The sequence below is a fragment of the Lissotriton helveticus genome, chromosome 3_1, assembly GCF_964261635.1.
Source record: "Lissotriton helveticus chromosome 3_1, aLisHel1.1, whole genome shotgun sequence".
Classification (NCBI taxonomy): domain Eukaryota; kingdom Metazoa; phylum Chordata; class Amphibia; order Caudata; family Salamandridae; genus Lissotriton; species Lissotriton helveticus.
The window spans coordinates 993,969,584-993,993,282 of record NC_136061.1 but is presented as its reverse complement, the minus strand read 5'-3'; the positions used below and the strand labels follow the sequence as shown (position 1 = coordinate 993,993,282).

Below are 23,699 nucleotides of genomic sequence, written 5' to 3'. Positions count from 1 at the left end.
CGGTGCAGTTTGCCCCATTTAGGGTAAAATCAGGTAATCGAGCTACAGGCCAAGTCTCGATGGGTGAGATTGAGGCTGCTTTGGTGGCTCTCCTCTCAGGCAAGACAGCGGGCGAGGATGCTATACCCCTGGAGTTTAATAAGGTACTCAAAGATATAATAGCTTATGAATTTTTAAGAGTGATTCAACATATCTGCAAAGGGGAGGGTGTCCCTGATACTGGGAACACAACTAATATCATGGTATTTTTACAGAAAGGTAAGCCAGCTGAGGACATGGGGGCTTATCGACCCATTTCCTTGATCAATATGGATGCAAAAATGTTTGCTAACATTTTAGCTATGTGCCTTTCCACTTTACTTTCGACGCTGGTGTCCCAACAGCAGTATGGGTTTGTACCAGGGAAGGGATACTACTAGTCATACCAACACAGTGATCACAGCGTTTGATGCTGTACGGAAATCTGACATCAGAATAGGTATGATCTTACTATATTCTTAGAAGGCTTTCGATCGTGTGGCCTGGGACTGTATGTGGGCCACGTTGGGCACCTGTGGCATTGGAGATGGATTTATCAAATTGTCTCAGGCATCATACAAGACCCCATGTGAGTGGTTTATGCTGGGAGACATTCAAAGTTATTTCAGTTTCATTGTGGCACCCGCCTGGGGTGCCCACTTTATCCCCTTTTATTTGCTCTATATATTGAGCCATATTTGCAATCGCTTCACATGAACACGGGTACTTAGCCTTTGATGTTTGGCGATCAGCAACTCAAACTTACAGCATACGCGGATAATGTTGCAGTTTTTTCCTACAACCTGTTAGTAGTGCTAGGACCGGTTGTTAATGAAGCCGATGGGTTTGGATTGTTCTCACGCTATAAGCTCATCATATCTAAGACACAGGTTCTATTGAACTTTAAGCCAGATTCTCCAACTCCAGTGTTAACCTCTACAGCTTATATCTTGGTGTCAAACTGTGTTCTGAGGTAGGGATATAAGTAAACTGGACTACAAACCTTTGTTATTATCAGGTATTTCTAAGATGAAGTCATGGAATACACTTCCACTTAGTGTTATTGGGTGATCTATCATCATCAAAATGAACATCCTCACGAAATTTCTGTATTTGTTAGAGTTCCTGATTCTATTTTTAGGTGTCTGTTTAGCGCCATTGCAAGCTTTATTTGGGGTTACAAGAGGCAAAGGCAAGCAATTCACTTTATGAAACTCCCGTACAAGAAAGGGGGGATTTAACTCCCTGATTTTGTTATATTTTTGAGCCGCTTTCATGGTCCACCTGCACAGTTCAAAATCCTGGCTGATGCAGATTCATCAACCTTCTGCTATCAGTTAGCACTGGGGCCCGAGTTCAGGCTTTTCCTATAACGGCAGGGAGATCCCACGTATTACAAGAGGGTACATTTTAAGATGATGCGTAGTGCCATTCGTATTTGTCTGTCTGAATATGTTTGATTGTCATTGTATGCCACATGTCTGACATGAAATAATAAAATATTTCTTTTTAAAACAAAACAAAAAGTGGCCACCACGGCACAGGCACCTACGTGATGTACCACCCAGTAGAAGGTAGTCTTACAAAACAAACTGTGTTGCACGCAGCGACCTAGTGACATGCAGCTAGATTCATGAAAGGGCCGTTTTGCGAGTCTTTAATAGCGATCCATAAGGAATCGCTATTAAGGACTCGCAAAACGGGATTCATGTAGGAATTGCTAAATAAATTGCGATTCCTACACATTCCTTATTTGCGATTAGCAAATTGCTAATCGCAAATAGGGAATAACTCCCCATTCATTCCTATGGGCCTAAAGGCCCATAGGAATGAATGGGGAGTTATTCCCTATTTGCGATTAGCAATTTGCTAATCGCAAATAAGGATGCGATTTCAAGGGTGCAAGGGTGTCCAAAGGACACCCTGTAGCACCCTTGAAATGTGAATTTACACTGATGTTGTGCACACACATGTCCAGAGGACATGTGTGAGTGTAACATGCAACTTAGAAAAATGCATTTAAATGCATTTTTCTAAGTTTTAGCTATTTACCACGAGGTTTGACTTCGTGGTAAATAGCGGTCCTAAATTGCGATTTCGCAATTTCAAAATGGTTCATGAATTGCATTTAAGGAATCTCAAATAGAGATTCCTTAAATGCAATTCCTCGCAAATGTGCGAATTCTATATTAGCGAATTTTGCATTTGGGATGATGAATCCCAAATGCAAAAATTACACTCGCAAAGGGCCAGATTCTGAGAATCTGGCCCTTTGCGAGTGCAATTAAGCTTGATGAATCTAGCTGATGATGGATCCTTCATGTGCTGATGCAAAAGGCATCCTAGTTTAATGCATGAGGCCGCTGTCACACACCGCTCCGCATAGTACGTTTATTATTGCACAGCTGTGAATGCACCTCAATTTATCTTCTGTGACAAAATGAAAGGCTGAGTCACACCTCGGGGCCTCACACCGAAAGGGTTCACATTGAAATTATAGCATTTTAATTCATAACAAGAAAAACGAAATGAACTAATAACATTTTAATTGAATCAGCACCTGCTCAGGTCTGCCGGTGCCAGTGATTCTAGGAATAACTGCCTTAAGTTTTCCTGCAATTAAAGCATACGATGAATCCCAGAATGCTTTTGCGGGAGTCCTATAAACAACACTGCCTTGCAGCTCGGCTCACTGGCAGTTTAACAATTTAGTTAGGGAGAAAATGATGCAATTTCAGGATCTTTTAGAAATGGTGCAATTTCCTATGCGTTCTGTCTGGTTCTGAAACGCCAAGTGACGACCAAATGTGCATCCGCACAGGTGCCCTCAGTTTCACGCCGTGCCGACCAAGCAGTGAATGATGTGTTTTCACCCTGGCATGATAAGTGGTGGTTTCTGTTTATGGAAAAAGCTTACTGCACCTCATAGGTTCTAAGAAATTTGCAAACACCTCACCTTGTCCCATGTCATGTGTGTGATGGGCATACCACCTGGATCACCAGATTACATCACAGAGTTTTCTGGAATTTGCAGTTTTACTTTTCCCATATAGCTATCATACAGGTTACTTTCAGCCAGTCCTGTTAATTTTTTTGCCAAAAGCACTACTCCTGCTGGGACTCCTAGTTTCCCCTTTCCCGTTATGAATATGCACCTACCCATGTGCTTATTGGTGTTGGCTAAAAAATACGACCCAGATTTACTAACGCTTCGTGTCGGGTTTGCGTTACTATTGTAATGCAAACCCAATGCAAGTGTTAAGAGGGGATTTACTATCCAACACAAATCTGGATTTGCGTTGGATATTATCCCACAGTTACACAAAGTTGTGCAATGCTCTGCCTTCCATTACTTTGCATCAAGGAGGTGCTCCTTTGATGGTACATATCCTAATCTACAAAGAATGATCAACACCAATTTGAGCCAAAAACCTGCTCCTGGTAGAGGCAGGCTCAACGAGGAGAAATGTTTTAATTTCTCACCATTTTTCCTACATTTGCATATGTGCTGCATTGTACAGCACATATACAAAGTGGGATAAGCCTTAAAGCATTGTTGTTGTACTGGAAGGGACCCATTCCAGTACAAAACCTATGCTCTACACAACGCAGACACCTTTGCACTATGGCGCAAGGGTGTCTGCGTTGGTGCATAGCTGCCAAAAGTGTGCCAGCACAGGGAGAGAGGCGAACAGCACTACATCTTAGTAGATATGGCACTTGGTGGACTTGTCAGGTAGGGTTTCCCTGAACTTTTAGCTTTTTCTGCCTGGGTTTTGCTGATTCTCTAATGTGGCTCTGGGCACTTTCACACTGTAAATATGGTGTGAAAGTGTGTGTGCCCTCCCTATCCATGTTGGGAAGTGGCTCTGATTCAGTGTTCTGAAACACAGGCCGATCTGTCATTGCAGACCAGTGGATGCACACTGGCATCTATCATGAGTAAACTCATGAGCAGCTTGCCATTGTAGGCAAGTGTAAGTGTGCACCCGCAAATATGGTGCCTGTGCTTGATTGCGTTTGCCACCTGCCAATGCAAGTTTGTGTGTGTGCACAGACACACGTATTAATTAAACCTGTGTCCAGTCTGCTGTGCAGACTCGGGCGGGTGCACTTGCACCCCGGGTGCTGGGAACTGTGTGTCCTACCTTCCATCACAGGTCTGTATGTGCACTGGCGCAGGTGTGCCCAGGTAGTGAGGAATACCTACGTGTGTTCATAGGTTAACATGGGGAAGTGGCTGACATTACTTCGGACTGCAATAGTGGATTGCAGTGGAGCAGCCTCATAATGTTTCATATCAATGGCTTCGTAGTGTCAAACCCTTTCCATTGGTAAAACGGGTTTGGCATAACTCACTTAGAAACGCCACTTATAGAATATGGACATTTCTATGCTCCGAGAGTCTTGTGTGATGAGGTGCCAGGCTCCAGTGGACACCAGGGGTGGTGGAGAGCACATCTGTGCATTCCCCAAGTGACAGCCATAAAACATAGGCATCCCACAGGAATAGCTGATCTCTGACATTTAGGGCCAAATGTGATAGATTGAAGAGAGGTTTGATACTTAGCCTCTAGGGGCCGGATCGTGGCCCCACTAGACATTAAGATCTGCATTCCACAGTCCTAAGGCAAACTGGCCTACAATTTAGGGGAGACATCTGTGGTTCAAAGGGTAAACCCCATGAACCACCCCTAACTTTAAAGACACATGACAGTACAAATACAGGTGCCATCCTTCAGAAAAGGTTGAGATATGTTTGTGGGACGTGGGACCGGAAAACTCGGACTGCGTGGTGCACATTGCCCAGGGACTCTGTTGTGCACATGGAGGATAACTGTCTGAATAGTGGCAAGCCTGGACTGAGGACCGGCTGAAGTGTGGCACCCTGAAGTGTGCTCTCCAAGAGCCCGACCACGGACCTCCTGTTCTCCAGGAGATCTCAAGGTCCTCAATGATCTCCTGCAAGGGACCTATACCATCTACCTTTGACATCTGGAAATCGGTGGCCTCTCAAATACCCACCTCGGCTACTGAATTTCAGCTGGTCGCGTGGAACTAAAACTTGTGTCTGGAGACCAGATTTTCTAGTGCATATTACCAGAAATCTTGCCCGCATCTAAGGTGTGTGGACCCAACACTCATAGGCATTTAGTTGGTGGTGAGAGGACTCGCTGGTTACAGGACCCCGTGTTGCCCATTTCGTTGATAGTGCAGCATCTGTCTTGGTCGAAACGCAGACTGAATGCTTATAGTGAGTGGTGTCCGATTCACAGAGTGCGACCCTTAGAGTGGGGTGTACCCGTAGTAGTGCCTCATTCTACCTTACGGGGATCTGCTGAGCGGGCGCCTGTGTGTGTGTGACTGGACTGGTCTGATGCAACCTGTATCATCATGTATCGGATGTTGTGTCTGACTTTTAGGGATGGAGTTGTATCTCTTTGCTGTGTGTGGCCAGAATTGCCTGGTGCAACCCATCTCAATGTGCCCCGGTCATTGTGCATCATTTCCAGGGAGGTGCTGAATTTGCAACTCATCGTGTTTGAAATCTGAAGTGCCAGGTGCGACTCTTATCAATGTGCAGAAGGTGCTCCGTCTGGATTACCTGGGCATGACCCGGATCATTGTGTACTGATCAGGGCATCTCATCCTATAGAAAGGCTCCTCAGTGTTACTCTCCATTCATCGGTTGTTCCCTTTTTGACCCTCATTGCGGTGGACCAACTGCTGCCCTCTCCACACCTAGCCCCTCCCTGAACTGGTTTACTTTATTTCGTAGTTCCTGTTTGTAAAAAGACCTTAATCTTCATTCTTTTTGTTTTGCAATAAATCGCACTGACACCTAGCTGGGTAGAGTCGTGCTACCGAAAAAAAAACATGAAATAATATCAAAACACCAGTAGTGAGACTGTGCATGTCAAATGGCACATTTAAGGGGGCCGCCTGAACGAGTCCTGCTTTTTTATCCAAAGCACTTTAAATTCAGGGACTTTGCCTTTACCATTCTATGTGTGAAACAACCAACAGGGTCCTGCAGGTGATGTGCCATAGGTTCACAAGACAGCACTGTTTGCAGGTGACCCTCCTGACATGGACACAGCTGAGAGAAAGGCAGGAGACCCCCAATAATACTACACCAAGGAGCAATGGCCGCCCCCCCAATAATACTACACCAAGGAGCAATGGCCGCTCCCACAATAATACTACACCAAGCAGCAATGGCCGCTCCCCCAATAATACTACACCAAGGAGCAATGGCCGCTCCCCCAATAATACCACACCAAGGAGCAATGGCCGCCCCCCAAATAATACTACACCAAGGAGCAATGGCCTCTCCCCCAATAATACTACACCAAGCAGCAATGGCCGCTCCCCCAATAATACTACACCAAGCAGCAATGGCCGCTCCCCCAATAATACTACACCAAGCAGCAATGGCCGCCCCCCCCCCAATAATACTACACCAAGGAGCAATGGCCGCGGCCTACCTGTGCTGGTGCTCACGAGCAGCGAGCCCGGAGCCTGGCCTGCAGGTGCCTTCCCGTTGTTCAGCTGCTTCACCCTCCTCAGGTGGGACTTGCCGTTGTAGTGGATCTGCGCCTGCGCCGCGCTGTTCAGCTGGATGTTGCACGCTTCGCACAGAGAGAACAGCATCTTCTTCCGCTCCATACTCAGAGGGAACTCGGGCCTGTCATTCCTCTGGAAACTCTCTTCAAAGCCCCGCAGAAAAGTTGCCGTGCTCATGGCGCCATTTTCAAGGATGTAATCGGGGCTCAGCGGGCGCTTCATGTCTACAAGATAAACATAAAACATCACTTAGAAATGCTCTCCTGGTCTGCATGTCACTCATCACATGGAAATACGGACATTGCTTTTTGAACTCTCGGGGACAGAGAAAGATGCCTCGATGCTTCCTCTTCCACCTGGCTTTGCATTTCCAGATTTTTTCCTTCCACGTTCATCGATTCTGAGGATTGTAAGTGCTCACGAGCCGTGGAGGAGAAAAACACTGACTAAAGTCAAACAAACAAACTGGACTGCAGTGCCAGCAGGCCGTGCTCAAGTTTCCGTGCCCACCTCTGTTAATGCACCTCCCTCCCTCCCGCCAGATTTGTAATGCTCAGCAGCGACTGTGCACAATTAACAATAATGCAGCACTAATGCCGCATGGTTAATGCTGGGGCTGCTGCTTTAACCCCTTGGCTGCCAGTGTCTTTGTGCATTCATATGCTTTTTAGCGCACACCCAGTGTATGCATACGGCGGGGCTGAGTTTAATATGCTATTATCTACCATTATTGAGTGTGGGAAGGATTAATGTCTTACAGGAGGCAAAGCCTCGAGTGGATTAATAGAACTATACCATATTACTCTCTGCATTTGTTATTCGTGTCGTGCTGGATGTTTCCACGCACAGATGTTAAAAACAAGAGCATTATCCGAGAGCTCAGGGCTTTAAGTGGGCCGGGTCAGCAGCACCGGCAGTTTTGTAAAGGGGGCCCCGCAAAGCGTCTCTATCGGGCTCTGTTTTGTGCCCTGGACTGCAGTCACAACAGCCTCATCGATGTGCACGTGCTCACACTGCTCACTTCTCACTAGTGGAGAAATTACGGCATGACGTCACCCAGGTGAACTTTGTAGAGGAAGGGAAATCCTTTAAAGAGAGTAATTTTCTCTCTGGATTTCCCTTCTCTTTTTGAAACGCAGGAGCAGCAACATTGTCGTGGTGTCACCAGGGCTTTAAGTGGAAGCTTTTTCAATAATATATACAAGCCATAGCTGCTGTTTATCTTATGCAACTAACACCCATTGACAACGCCAATAGTCCTGACTTTTTGTAGGTATGATGTTACTTGTTGTTTCATATATCTGGATGCAATGACAGAAACAGCAAAATACAAGTCGAGCACCACACTATGCAAAGCACAGATTTGAGCTTATGTGTTTTTAAGCCACACCCTTAATGACATTGGCCACGCCCCTTTGGGAGGCACCCGTTTTTTCATCCCACTTAAAGCCCTGCCAGAGCTACAGCACAAGGGAAATCCAGGCCGTTAGATAAAACTGCATCACTAAGTTGTGTTTTGTGTGTGTGTTTGTATACATATACACACAAATATATATGTTCACTGAAAAAAATAACAGTTAAACTGAGGACCTAACCTAAAAAAACACACTGAAGTATGTCAGTTCTATTTTAGCAAGCTAGTTATAACCTTCACCCATGTCATGCACTTCTTCTGACCACACATACTACATCACTCATGACCAGTTAAAAAAAAATAGAAATACAAAAGTGTTGGTTCTATATTCAGAGTCTCTATTTGCTTCTGAGAAGTAAAAATACTCCCCCATTAAATGTATTGCAGTAGAACTGAAAAGTGCAGGCACTCTCCCTTTTACAATAAAGAAGCACAGGTACTCAGTAGCGGACACTACCTAGCAATTTAAAGCCCAACTCGTACCATGTTAATTCACAGATGTAGACAGACATTCATTTCAGAGGGCAAGAAAACAGATGTCCAGAGATTATGATCACCCTCCATCCTTCACCTCCGGTTTTATTATTTGAGTTTGAGCCACTGGAAATCCATCTGCTTCCTGATGTCCCCTTGCAGAGATGAAAGGAACACCCATCCCATCCAGATGATAGTAAATTAAAAAAATACAGCATACATGAACAATTATTTATTGAGCCAATAGGTGTAGCCTGTAGCACATGGTGTAACAATATTGGCTTTTCAAACACGTGTTTGTTTTTGCCATTGTTTATTGCAAAAATCACTGAAAGATGGCAGCACATGCATGCACCTGCAAATGCACCCTCTTTTAATTTCTCTGTTATGGTTTTTCATAAAAACCACCCCAAGATGGCCACATTGCATGCATACACATGCGTACACGCAAACATCCATTTTGGAATAATTTGTGTGGTAAAAAGAAACCAAAAACACTGAATGATGGCCATTGTGAAACAGTACTACCAAAGGGCATGATGGATGGAGCGTTTGAGCAAATCAAACACTCACCCCCAGTCAATTCTTTAGCTCATTCCACCACCCCAGTTCAGACATGGCCATATGCAAATCAGTCTGACCCTGTGCCTCATGGGAACAGTCCAGCCCGAACTGCCAAGCCATGTCTTCCTTGGACCGTAAACAAGCAACCAGCGACCAGTTTCGGGTTCATAACCCTCATCAGCCAGACTATCTTGAATCCAGTGGCAAAGTGAGCAAGGGACAAACGTCTGGGTATACCCTGCCAACTTAGGGCAAACAAAGTGCTACCAAAGGGGATGATGGACGGAGCGTTTGAGCAAATCAAACACTCACCCCCAGTCAACTGATCTGGGTTTAATCCATCATCATTCTTTAGCTCACCCCACCACCCCAGTTCAGACATGGCCATAAGCAAATCAGTCTGACCCTGTGCCTCGTGGGAACAGTCCTGCCCGAACTGCCAAGCCATGTCTTCCCTGGACCGGAAACAAGTATCCTGGGACCGGTTTCGGGTTCATAACCTCATCAGCCAGGCTATCTTGAGTCCAGTGGCAAGGTAAGCAAGGGACCCACATTTGGGCATACCCTGCAACATAGAGCTAACAAAGTGCTACCAAAGGGGATGATGGACAGAGCATTTGAGCAAATCAAACACTCAGCCCCAGTCAACTGAGCTGGGTTTAATCCATCATCATTCTTTAGCTCTCTCCACCACCCCAGTTCAGACATGGCCATATGCAAATCAGTCTGACCCTGTGCCTCATGGGTAGAGTCCAGCCTGAACTGCCAAGCCACGTCTTCCCTGGACCGGAAACAAGCATCCTGGGACCGGTTTCTGGCTAATCAGCTGTCATCAGCCAGGCTAGCTTGAATCCAGTGGCAAAGTGGGCAAGGTAGCACTTTGTTCGCCCTAAGTTAGCAGGGTATGCCAGCCGCAGCCCGTGGGGGGAGTTCGGTGGGGCAGGGAGGCGGTGCGGGGGAGGGGCAAGGTGGACAGTGGTAAACACCGGAATATGGACAATTGCAGGTAAGTAAACAATTAAAAAAATAAAACGAATTTCGTAGCGCGCGGTGCATCGCATTTTGCGATGCTTGGTGCGCTACGAAATTCGTTTCCGATCCAGGGAAGGCATGGCTTGGCAGTTCGGGCTGGACTGTTCCCATGAGGCACAGGGTCAGACTGATTTGCATATGGCCATGTCTGAACTGGGGTGAATTAAGGGCATGGCTTGGATCATAGTGTTTGTGCATGCGCCAACCCTGAATATATTCGCTACGTAAATTATTCAACAAACATCAATTAAAATATTATAAAGTCTCCTCAAAATTCAAAAAAGTGCATTTCTTTAACATAAGGAAGTTTTGAGAATAATACTTAACATTATAGAGGGACACTGAGAGGTACTTATTAAAAGTGATAGTTTTTAAACCTGAACCATTTGTGAACTAAGAGGCAAGGCAGTTGATATAACCCTGTACATGGCCCAGAATATTATTATACAACGATAGTCTATTAAATCAAACACAATGGTTTTTTAAACAACTAGTATTCTGAACTCACATATTTGAAAGGGGTTTCGTACGCGATAATGAAAAAAGACTCTTGATGAAATAAGATACATGCCTAAGAACACACAATTTAAGTGAGAAAGACACACTTTTTCCAGGTTTTCTGGTTTCACTTTATACAAGTCAGCCTCTAAATGGTACCAATTTGCCTTGAGTCATATTAATGCTTTATTTTTTAGCTCTTTTTGAATATTTGTTCAGTTTTTATATAGCACAAACTCAGCCAGAATGTATTGGAGCTCTTTACAGTTATATTACACAAGGTCACATTTCTTTTTATAGGCATTTAGAATATTAAGTGATTTGCCCAGACTCACAGGATGTTGAGCCAACACCAAGACTCAAACCTACTTCCGCAGTTCCAAAGGCAGCGACTGTGGCCATAACGCCACTTACTGGGTAGAGGGAAGGTACCAGGCAGAACCGACATGGAAGCTCAGCTCGTTATGGGCTTGAGTTTCCAACATGACCTTGAGCTCAGCCGGAGTCACGCTCAATCTGTGCTCACACTTTTCTGTGGCTCATTCTCTCTACCCCTCAGCCCAAGACCAGTACCCAGAGCACAACACCCCAGTGATGTGACTTCTGAACTCCACTCCTTTTCTGCTATTGCATTCATACTAACATTATCAGAGCACTTCTTAATTTCCTCCTGCATTCACCTTACTCCTCCCATTGTTACATTAAATGTTTATGGCTCACTTGATTTCAACAAAAGTTCTCTACCCGAAAGCGCACAATTGTCCACGGGCACGACAGCCGCAAAAAGCGCAGAAGTGTTCTGCACTATTTCCATTTTGGAGCTGCTAAATTTTCTATTCCAAGCCATCATACCCTGGGGTGGTCTAACTGTCTGGGTCCTGGGACCAGTTAGTTTGATACGCTTGTGCACACAGTCACGCGCCATCTTTTGGCCAGCACTGTGCACAGGCCACGGACCCCTAGCCTGAGAGCTCCTGACTGAGACAAGTAGGGGAGGCCCCCTCAATGAACTTGGGGGGGGGAGGGTGCTCAAGTTTCATTACACCACTGGACCATGGAACTCGAGAATATTGTGTTTGGGTTGTTATGGCTCCCACTACTCACTGTAGTCTGTTCACTGGCCCTTGTGTTCTTGCACTTTTATTGATTTGTTCTCTCTCTGGTCCCTCACATTTCTGGATTCTCGTCTTCTGGATTCTCATCTTCTGCTAGTTTCTATGTCCTTATATTTTGGTGAATTATGCTCCTGCTGTCTTGGAGCTTCAAGGGGTTAATTACAGCCTGCCCACAGCACACACTGGGTGCACCGATTATTGGACGGGACAAAGAAGAGCTGAAATGACAGGGATGCGGTTTAAACCTTTTGCGAGCAAGTAACACTTCCAAAATGCACATCATGGCTATTTTAATCTCTCCTTAGTTGAAATGCTGAGCATAAATCGCCAGGGTTTTAACTTAAGAGAGCCACACTGAGCACATTTGATTGCAGAGGCATTACACTAAAGTCGCTCCCCCATCGCTCTCCGGTGCATGAGCATACTAAATGAGCTTCTTTCCATGTTGCAATATTTCACTTCCGCCAGGCTTATGTTTACAAGCCTTGGCAGTTTTGCTGTGTAATATCCCTTAAGAAATCCCGCATGATCCAATAGATAGCTCCATATTTAGCTTGCCTGGAATGAAATGAATAATATCCTGCCAAGGTGATCTTCAGACATCATGTGCCATGAACATGAAGCTCTCCGGGGCCACATTTCACAGGAAGTGAGATATAGACAAACAGTTCAGAATGCAGCATGTTTTCTTTGCATCCTATCCTTGCACATAAAATGTTCAGCTTCCTCACTGCTCCTCCCATAACCTTCTCTTTGAAGCTTACTCAACATCATATTTACCTCCTGGTTTGAACTGAGTACTTATACTGTCAAAATGTCATAATCTGTTAATATACTGTACCCACGACTTTCAAAAGATGCAGCAATCTGCAGAAATAATAAAAGGTAACAGTCATGTCTAGTGAACTAGCTACATGTCACTTTTCCAGGACATAGATGCACGCTCTAATGTATACGTGTGACTCAAAACAGATTTAATCAAGGTGGCTCACTCTGAGTAGCACCTCCCAATCATACATGTGGCATGGATGCCAGAGTCGGTGTGTCACATGCTAGATAAGGCAGCAGCCTTATGGTGCCACCTACTGGCAGTGCCAGATTACTGCATACATTAAGAAATGCTTTTTTATTTCAGGGTACAGGGAGAGCTCCACCAGGAAAAATGATCATTTACCTAGAAGGGCGACAAGCCTTGCACCTTTCCTAATGGGTGCAAACAAGTGATTTAAGAGATGCGAATAGCTCCGGCTAGTGATGGAGGAGTTACAACATGTGTATCATTCATAAAAAATCCATCATTAACGGTGCCGCATCCTTCACGCCCTACTCATGAATGCGGTTCATGCTGACACTGCTCTGTCTTGATATGGATACTTTTGGATATAGATTTTATAATTAATGCAGTGTCGCTGTGAATTTATTTACACTTGAGGAGCTTAAGAGGGAAAAGAAATTTCACTCCAACAGCTTTTTCTAAATTTACACTTCAAAATCTCCTAAGGCACTTGCAGCTGATTAAATGCACAGTTTCCAGATTTAATTTCTTCTCACTCAACAGATGATCGGCAACAGAGGTCTGCGCAGTCAACCTAACCTTGATATGCACATTTATCAATTACATTTGTGCAGAGAAGTTACATCTTAATTCACACTGTGATCATGTCCAGGAAATATCCCCATATGTTAACTACTTCTTAGTATTGACCACAGCGCATGGTTTCTTGTGTGTTCTATGCTCTGATGAAGTCTTATGGGCAGGCTACAGCTGGAATGTCTGAAATAGCTCCTATAGGTGCTTTGACTTAATCTGCACTCATTGCGGTTCCTTCTAAGTAAACCAGTAACAACTAGAGGTGCCAACAAATTAACAGGGAGAGCCGAGCCTGAGCCGAGCAAAGGGTCTTGCTGGGCTCTAAGACCCATGCACGGGCCGTACCCTGAAAATAGTTGCCATCTAAATCATGCAACAAAACATCATATGAAAATATCATAGTCTCTATACAATTAAAAAACACAAGTTATTTCTGTAACATGCGCAAGCGTTTCACTTCAAAACATCAGATTAATTTTGTATAGTGCACTCTGAACTCATATATTGGACGGCGCTGGCACATGATAGCGAAGAAAAAGGAGGGTCTATAAAATAAAATATTTGCCAGGGATCACTCAGTTTGGTCATGCGGGAAAGCCATCATTGGTCACAGGTTTTCTGGTTTCACATTATGCACTTCACCCACTAGATGGCTACCTCTTTTTCTCTTTTTTAACACCAAAGGTATATCTTTTATTTTCAAAACTTGGTGCACGATGGTAGCAGGCAGATGCCACTCTAAAGCTTGGCTCGTTTTGGGCTCGAGGGTCTAAAAGAGAACCTTAAGACGAGTCACAGCCAGACCTCTGGTTTGAGCCTGAAGCATCTCACCCACCTATACTTAAAACTACAATTTTTGTTTGTTTCCAACTTGTATGATCACCACCATGTGGCGTACCTACGACTGCAAGTTGCATTTATAAATTCCAATTTACCAAATGAAAGGCTTCTAGTCCATGAGTGGGTATGTGTTATTATTTTCAATCAATAAATGACCCTGTATTGGTAGATGTCACTACACAGAGAAGAAAAACTAGTGTGAATGGGGAAAGCATCTATTCGTGAAGAGGAGCCAATTAAACAGGATTTGCTCAATGTGCTAATGAGCATGCTAATTTCTGTGGGAGTCCTGAAGACCACAATATGAAAACTACAGGTGATACAGAACTCTGCCGCCTGGACTCTGTGTAATCTACCAAGACATCAATCTGCCTTACAAACCATTTCTTCCCTCCATTGACATCCAGTGGCGAGAGCATTAGGTTTAAATCACTGTGTATCGCACACAAGGCACTACTTGACAAAGGGCCTCTAATCGCCCATATTTTGGTATCCCCTTACGTTCCCGGGAGAACTTTGTATTCCTCCAAGGCCCATCTACCTACAGTTCCTAGGATCAGATTGGTAAAATGTGAAAGGCGCTCTTTTGCCTACAATGCAGCTAAACTATGGAACAGCCATCTGCATTCTCTGAGATCAGCTAAAATGGAACTTCCTTTTAGAAAACTATGAAAGACCTTGCTTTTCCCGAACAGATCCCTTTAATCCTCATTATTAAGGTCTGTGCCGTACTACCTGCGCTGGGATGCCGAAGGATAGCCATGCTCTATACAAATGCTATATAGAATAGAATAGAATAAAATCACCAAACTCTGCCAATCGCAGACCTTTTGCTGTGTAAGGTCAAAATGCTGACTTCATAATCCACTAATTTGCTGATTACCCTGTGATCAATTTCACCCCCGAGTTAAGGATCACAAAGTATGGAGCCTTGAATGCCAGATACATCTTATAACAATGGTAGAATTAGTGCAGTCTCATTGGTGATTAAAAGAGCCGCACTGATTTCAAGAAACAGTGCAAATTGATTTCATTGTGGGTAATTTGATCAAAATCAATTTGGGGCAAAAACTGTTAGGAATTATATTGGATGCTGGATATGCTATGCGGACACCCGTCCCGCCCCCAATAAGTATTCTTTCTTCCTGGCTGAATTTTCTTTGGCTCCATCTGGGTAAAGCCACCTCCATACCTTTAACAGAATGCCACTTGTACTTTGGCTTGCACCCAATACGTGACTTCAGTACTCAATTACTGAAATTTCAGCATTTGAGTAGGGCTTCCTTCTCATCTTTTCCGTTAAAAGACGGAATTTCATTATATTAACACAAGTGTAGTTTTGAGGGAAACACACATACATTGGTTCTGATAAACTGGGCAAAGAATCTGGGTTGAAAAAAAGAGTTCAAATGTGATGATTTTTTAGATTTATGTTCACTGTATCTTGGGAAAAGCGAAAATGCTGTATTCAAACCAGATCCCATCCAAATCATGCAGCCCAGTCCAAATTACAAACACACCTGCAATGATGGCACAATTATGAACTCTTTTAGCAGTGTCTATTGTAGTCACTCAGATAGAAATCTATATATTTTTAATCTTAGGATATACAGCTAGAAAATGGGAAAATTATTAAGGGCGGGATCCTTTACCATATACCAAGTAAACAAGCATTTGCAAAGCCAATAGGTTTTGCCTTTAAAAGGAGATTGTCAAGCTACTGTCCGAATCAATGAATGTTTGCCTTGGCAAAAAATAAAAAATCCTAAATAACCATTGGTACATCAGGACACATGTGCAGGCAGCCATCTTGCAATTTTTTTTTGTGAAAAAGAAAAAGCATTCCCAGGTGGATGAATATGTGTGCTCATGTGTGTGCATGTGTTGTGGCACACCAGTGGCCATTAAAAAATATGTGTTTTCAGTTCAATTTAACATTCTAAGATGTCCGAAAACCATTTGAGAATTGAAAGTTTAAAAAGAGCATGTTGTGATGTCAAACAAAAAAAAAAGAAGCGAGGGGACTTGTAGCAATGTTCAGCTGCCAGACCCTTTCAGAAATATATATAAAAAAAATGTAATAAAGTGTGTGTGGGAATGAAGAATGTGGAGCGCAAATATCTATAAGGAAGCAAGTGACCTGGTAGCAACATGCAACCATTGGGCCCTCAGATGATGAATTTTTAAGAAAATTAGAAAAATATATGAAAGCAACAAGGTGGGGGTGGGACGTGGTGGGAGTGCAATTGATAAGCCCTAAATGGCAGGGTGTAGGATGAGATGAAGGGGTGAGGGTGGGGAAATGGGGAAGAAAGCCATTAAATTAAGAGAAAGGAACTGAGACAGACGTAAAAGCAATCCAATTATGAGCAATGGGCTGATCCAAACTACACACAATGTAGTCACAATAGGTCTCTGACAACAAACAGCTGAATGAGACATAAACGATAGAATGTAATCTAGCTTCACTGGGTAGCCTGTAGAACCACATTTGAATTTTTTCTTGTCTGCATTTTATCAAAGAAAAAACATGTATAAAATGGATAAATTCCATGGATACAGAAATATCGTGAAAGCTATGGCAGAATGATGGGATGTGAGTTTTAGAGTAAGATACATTGACGTTTTCAAACTTGGCTGTTGAATAGATTTTTGGTTATGTGTGAGTCCATGTGGAGAATTTAACTCTGCCTGGGTTGGATATTTGAAATAATAAGTAACCTTTTCAGAAAACTAGCATTGATGTGTAAACAGTTCACACTAGCAGCAAAAGTTAATTAGGTCTTACTGGACAACAAGCAAACTATGCCAAATAGACTTTATAGACAAAAATGACTGATGAAGTTGTAGCTGCCCAGATGCCAATCTACGGTACACGTTTGCAGACCTCAGAATACAAAACATTTGGTGGACAGAAATCGCTGAAATAGTTTTGTATTATTGAAGTGCTACAACTGGTATCCAACAAGGGAGTCCTGTTCAAAATTTGGGATTATACCTACATTTAAAAATGTATTTGGGATAGTTTCCTCAGTCTCTTAGGCTGTCAACAGACATCGACATTTTCATATTCTCTCTGACAAGAAATTGCATATCTATTATATTCAATCTCTGACTGAATAGTTTGTCAATCTATATAGATCTTTAATGTATCTTTGTAGCAATAACTGTTTAACCGTTAACCTGTTTTGTACCTAGAGTAGACTTAACATTAATTGCTGACCCTATAGTACCATGTCATTGTACTTTAAGACAATGCGGATTATACTTTTTACTCTAATATACTAAAGTCCCATTCACATATGAACTATTTTTTATCTCCTCCTACTTTGTGGCTAGGGTGATGGACTCAACAACACATGCTGTCAGACCATGCACCAGTGTCATTGATTGTAGAATATTTCTGAGTCAAATAACCTTGACTTGCATATTGGAAAAGAACGAGGTTGCCTTTTGTGAGCATGCATTACACGTAAACACTCAAAGCTTTAGAGAACTATTTAGAGGCGAATGTTCCTGAAGGAATGCCCATAGCTACAATTTGGGAAGCAGCAAAGGCTATTATAAGGGGAGAGCTTATTGCACACACAACCTCTTTTATGAGGATACGGAAGAAGAGACAGCTCGACTTAAATCTGTAAACTGGAGGATACATTTAGGGCCCAGCCTTCAGGAAAACATACAATTTACACTGTAAAGCACAGGTGGAACTGTAATCATTATTGAGAGAAGAAATAGCTAACACATTTTTATAAACTAAGTAAAAGTACTGTGAGAAGGGTGACAGACCAGAAATATTACTCATATATAAAATTAGACAATTCAGGAATAAGAATTATATTCATGATGTAAGAATTTAGGATGGAATTTGCTGACCCGTTGACCATGAGTCCCTGGGACCTTTGTGCAATTTTATCAGAATCTCCATAAAGAGGTACTCTTTGATGCCAGCCAACAGCAAGTGTAATTATGCGAGATCCATTTTCCGAAGATTTCGTCAGAGATTCGAGAGGAGTTGATTTTGGATGACAAAGTTAGATTAACTATTAAAGCACTTTCTAATGAAAAGGCTACAGGCCCTAATGGCTTTCCGAATTCCTTTTACAAAGCCTTTGTATATACCCTAGCTCCACCGTTGGCGGAGGTGTTTAACTCATTTTGAGAGGGCAGTCATACCGAGTATGATAGATTCCATACCTACTTTAATAGCAAAACCAAATAAAACTCCCAAACTGTGTGGATCATATAGGCCAATAATGTTTCTAAATAGCAATGTCAAGATATACATGAAAATTCTTATGGCCCATATTAAAAATGTCTATACTGATTTCTCCATGTTAGATCAGTTTTATCAAAGATAGACAGACAGGAGATAACACTTGGTTAGCACTCGATGCTATAGAAAAAGCCACTAGAGCTCATTCATTGTTCTCCTTCTCTCGCTAGATCAAGAGAAGGCATTTGACAGAGTGAATTGGGATTGACATACAAAAATTCTTATTCAAGCTAATATAGGCCCAAGAATAAGAAGCTTTATTTTGAGCAACTTTGTGCAGCCTTCTACCACAAAAAATAAAAGAGGTTTGCTTTCGGAGTCCATAATATTTATGAGAGGAACACAACAAGGGTGCTCATTCTCACTCTGTCATTTTGCATTAAGTATGGAGCCATTTTTAAAGAAAATATAGTCCAACTAAAACATAAAATGTCTGCCCATGCGAGATAAACAAGTAAAGATGACACTTTTTGCAGAAGACACACTTTGTTTTTTGGCTGACGCATCAAACTCTCTTTGAGCCTTGAAAGAACAGTTATATTAATTCCAATTGATATCACACTTTAATATTTTCAGAAATCGGAGCGCATAGGAGAAGGAGGGGCAAAAGAAGCAATTAAAGAGGTAGTAATAAGGAACATTTTTGTCTGGACACGCGATGGCACCAGTTACTGGGTATAATCTTCTGACAATCAACGTCTCAATGAGCATAACATCCCACCTCTGGTAGATGTTCTTCCAAAAGATTTGTATCTCTTGTGTATTAGGGGAATCACTTGTGAAAAAATTAAATTAATGCCCTGATTGCTTTGTGTACTTGGCACCTGCACAGTTCAAAGTAATGTATGGAGGTCCAGAAACACATTGGGGGTGTATTAGGTTCGAGGATCATATGTGCATATGAGGTGGGAATGACTGAGTGTTAACACTTTTTGAGATAGAGTAATGGTTGTTCACTTAAATATGGACCCTTAATTGTAAAGCTGGAGGTGGCTACTGAAAAAGGTCTGTACTCTCTCAATTCCTTTTGGAATAAATTGTGGAACCTTTCTGCTATGGTGCGAATGACTGCTACTGTCTGAGACAGTATGCCTGATTGAAAGACATATGGACACCATTTTTAACCCAAGTTAAAAGTCAATATTCTGTACAGAAAATGGCTTGCCCACTGGGCTAATATGTGTAGTCGGACTGTCCCTTTTCTCTATATCACAGCTCAAATAGTGTTTTCTTGCTGAGAGGAGTCTTAAAACATAAGAACCATTATTAAATTAGAGAGCCACATGTTATTAGATGGTACAGCTGTAATGTAGTAAAAAGGTATTTTGTGAATGAGGCGTTTTGAATTCTGTGTCCCAATGTTTTGTGTCCAAAACAGCACTATAGGTATGCAAAAATATATCTAAGAGCTGTAGTTTCCTGTTTATACTCAGTCATAAAACTTTGAATAAAGTTGCTTAAAATAAAAAATAAAATCTGGTCTGGGCAGACAGACCTGCTTGTGGAATACCACAATATGCATTTTGTAATTTTAATACGCTCTTTTATCCTTTTAAAAAACTGTAAGTCAGATAGAAGTCTGGCATGCTTGTAGTGATTTGTTGGCAACTGTGGTGTTATTATTTTATATACAGCAAAGATTTGGTATGACTACCAATGAGCACCTCTCAGGCATTTTGTGCTTTTTTCTCCAAAGAGCAAGTTTACCACATTCTATTTATTGGGTGATACTTCCTGTTGCCTCCTCCAACATAACTCTGGGGCAGACTTGAGTAGTCTGCCCAGGAGTTATGTTGGAGGAAGCAAGTGTGTGCATCTACAGGGGTCATTCGGTATTTGACCCCAGAAAGATACATTTGTGTATTCACTCTTGTCATCTCTGTGCCAGCTTGATTTACATAGGTAAGTCATTAAATGTATTGGTCTTTACTCACAAAGTAAGACTACAATGGCTAGTCTCATATCTATACTACTATTATAAAGGAAGAACTTTGCACCTTTGAGGCGGGTAAACTCGGGAACCACAGCACCAATCCACACACCCGATACACCGTTGGAATCGTCAGGGTGTGTAGATGGTTATATGCTATATAAATAAATAAAAAAAACGTTATTTAAAAAATTAACATTAAAAAAAAGTAGTCCCTTCGAAGTAGCGCCGGCCGCGACCTGCGTGCTGACGTCAGGAGCGCGGGGAGGAGCGGCGTCCAGGAACGCGAGGAGGAGCGGCGGACATGGCGCGGGGGAGGAGCGGTGACGAACGGCGGAATGGCGGTGAGGACCGGCGGACAGGCGGGAGGAGCGGTAAGCGGTGAGGAGGGCGGAGCGGTGAAATGAGGAGCGCGGGGAAGGAGCGGCGGCTGAGGTAAGGCTCCGGGCAGGCGGGGGTCGGGGCAGGCGGGGGATGGGGCGGGCGGGGGCCTGGGCTGATTGACAATGTCGGGGCGGGCGGGGGGCCGGGCTGCTGCACAATGTGCGGTGAAATGAGGAGCGCGGGGGAGAAGCGGCGGCTGAGGTAAGGCTTCGGGGAGGTAAGGCTTCGGGCAGGCAGGGGTCGGGGCAGGCAGGGGACGGGGCGGGCGGGGGCCCGGGCTGCTTGAAAATGTCGGGGCGGGCGGGGGGCCGGGCTGCTGCACAATGTCTGGGCGGGCGGGGGTCGGGGAAGTCTGATTGCTCCCGGACAAGGTCGGGACGGGCTGCTAGTATATTATAAATCTAAATAGATTTTCGGAACTGTAGGATCAAGATGCATAATTGTGCTATGTGCTACAGTGTTTAAAATGTAATTTGGGTGAAGGAGCACACACATGTGCCCTAGAATGCATTCAGATGTCTTCGGCTCATGAGGAGTCTTGTAACTCCTTTGCATTTGTATAGTTTGAAGGAGTTAAAAAATAAATATGTGACATGGACAGAATGAAATTCATTACGCCCCTAGTCCTGGTTTGCGTTTTCTATAGGTATACTGACATCCCATAGTACACTGTTGTAGCAATATGCCACTTCATGTGTGGTCTCCCCCAAATGTTTTGCTAGATTTTGTTCCTGTTTTCTGACTTTGCGAAGTTGGATTCCGCTAACCAGGCCCCAGTACATGAGCTCTGACCCCCAAAACACTTCAAAATTGGCTATACTAATCAACATCTTTTAACTTACCTATTAGTTCCTAGTATATGGTACAAAGTGTACTCAGGGCCTATAAATTAAATGTTTCTAGTGGTTGTAGCACACATTGTGTCACCACTATAGTGACAGTGCAAAATGTGACTCCGGCCTGCCACCAGTAGCCTGTCCATGCATGTTTAAACTGCCATTTCAGCCGTCAAAATATTCTCGTTTGACAGGCCTAAAACTTTCCTTTAAAACATTAATGTCACCCCTAAGTAGGCCTTAATGCCTAAAAAGGCAGGATGCAAGTATTTAAACGTAGGACATGCAAAGGTTTAATGTAAAATATGCCCTTACAATGACAACGCCCTCAGAGCTATTTTCACTGTAGTAGGGTTAGCTATTCCATAGTAAAATATTGGGAGTTAATATTAAAATTTTTAAAATGTTATCCCACATCGAAACTAGTCAAAAGGTTAAAATTGGGCTTTCAAAAACATTTATTACAAATCCAATTAATCGGTAAAGTCAGAGGTGTACTAAATATTCTACAAAATGTATTTTTAGAAAGTTACCTTTTGTCCACTTAAAGCCTCTAGAAGCCCTGCATAAGCTTTCAACTGTTACCTAGGAGCTGAATAGTTCCTTGGTGAGGTGTGAACTTGTTCCAAGAGCTCAGACAAAGGCCTTGGGTATGGATAGGTGTTTTGTTCCTCTGACAGCATGAGCATCAGGGCAGTGCCCAGAAACTTAATTATTTTCAAAGGGGCCTACCCTACTGCAGGCAGATGAGGCTAACATCTGGGCATGACTACTTCCTTTGACCCAGGCCCGAGTCAGGCACCAGGCTGAGTGGGAGAGGAACTCCCTACAGAACCAGCTCTGAGTGACTACAGAGGAGGGGTTGCTTATTTCTCTGGCCACATTTCTAGGGTAGGCACAGGAGCTCTGAATAAGGGAATAACAGCTGTGCATGCTGGATTTAGTTAGAAAGGGGCATTGTGGTATTGTTTGCAGTAGGGCAAAAAGTAACTGCTGCAAATGTGGGTAGGGTTACCCCCAGTAACTTGTCCCTACTGGTTATGGAGTGGCCAGATGTCATTCTTATCCACTGGCTAGTGCCAGCCATAAATGTGATACTCTTGGACACCCACTTCAGAAGTCTACTGGACTGTGAAAAACAGAGGAAGGACAGCACTTATGTCGAGACATGTGAGGAGACCTGACAGGCAGGTCCTGCTCCCACTTGTACCCAGGAACAACGAAATGGCTACCAATGGTCAGTGACCTCCTGTTAAGCTCCAGGGACACAATAATCTGCAAGAAGCCCCTTTTCCTGAAGAGGCCATCTGATCAGTTCCAACTGGACCTTGCCTGGGCCATGTTGGTGGCTTCTGCTGCAGTAAGTCCTGACCCTCAAGTGTTGTTCCTGAGGCCTTGGGATCCTTACTTGTGTTAAAATGTGCTCCCACTAACATCCTGAGAAACTAGGGACTAAGAAAATGTTGGCTTCAAAAACCTTAGAAGGACCGGAACCAATCAAGTCAATCCAATAAAGGTGCGTTACAGCTGGACAAAAGATTCAGGTTGCTCCAACTGAGAGCTTTTCTGCAGCAGCAAATCTGTTTCAGCGCGATACCATGGAGTAGGTATCGGGCCTCATGGAGCACTGTTTGGCTACAGCCTTCAGCCTTGCCCCGCTAAACGAATCTGAGCTCCAAAAATTTGACTAAGTCAGAATGCAGAAATCTTCACCGGGCGAAGGAGCCAAAAGTATCTGGCTGGTGGGGGACTTTCTTGGGCTCAAATTTTGGATTGTCTCCCACTTAAAGTTTTCCTACCAAATTCATCAGTTTCACCAGGACATTGTGCAGCCCTTTGTAGCCACATCCTGCTTCCTTACCCTGTGGAGGATTCTGGATCGCCATTTGAGAGACTAAGTCAGAAGGTATACCTCCTGACCGGGACAAACTAGTTTCTGTATCCAATCTACACTACATCATGAACAGCTGATATGGTGCCTAGGTCCTGTACAAGCACAACCATATGGAAGTCTTTGGTGCTTAACGCTTTTTGATGCACATGTCTGTACCGTACAGTGGCGTCACTAGGGGGTTGCGGGGGGTGCGGCCGCACCGGGTGTCACACCATCATGGGGTGACACCAATCTGGTTACGTACGCTGGCTGGCTGCTCGCTCTGC

General features: G+C 43.5%; 1 protein-coding gene across 2 annotated transcripts in view; it reads right to left on the bottom strand.

The window, feature by feature from the left end:
- The window catches only part of ZNF385B (zinc finger protein 385B), a 1,180,505-nt gene that overhangs the window by 784,579 nt on the left and 372,227 nt on the right, over nt 1-23,699 (bottom strand). For both annotated transcript variants that reach the window (XM_078681482.1, XM_078681483.1), the window contains exon 2: nt 6,507-6,809. In XM_078681482.1, the coding sequence (XP_078537608.1) occupies nt 6,507-6,807 (301 nt within the window). In that variant the 5' untranslated portion in view covers nt 6,808-6,809. The remainder of the gene's footprint in view (nt 1-6,506; nt 6,810-23,699) is intronic.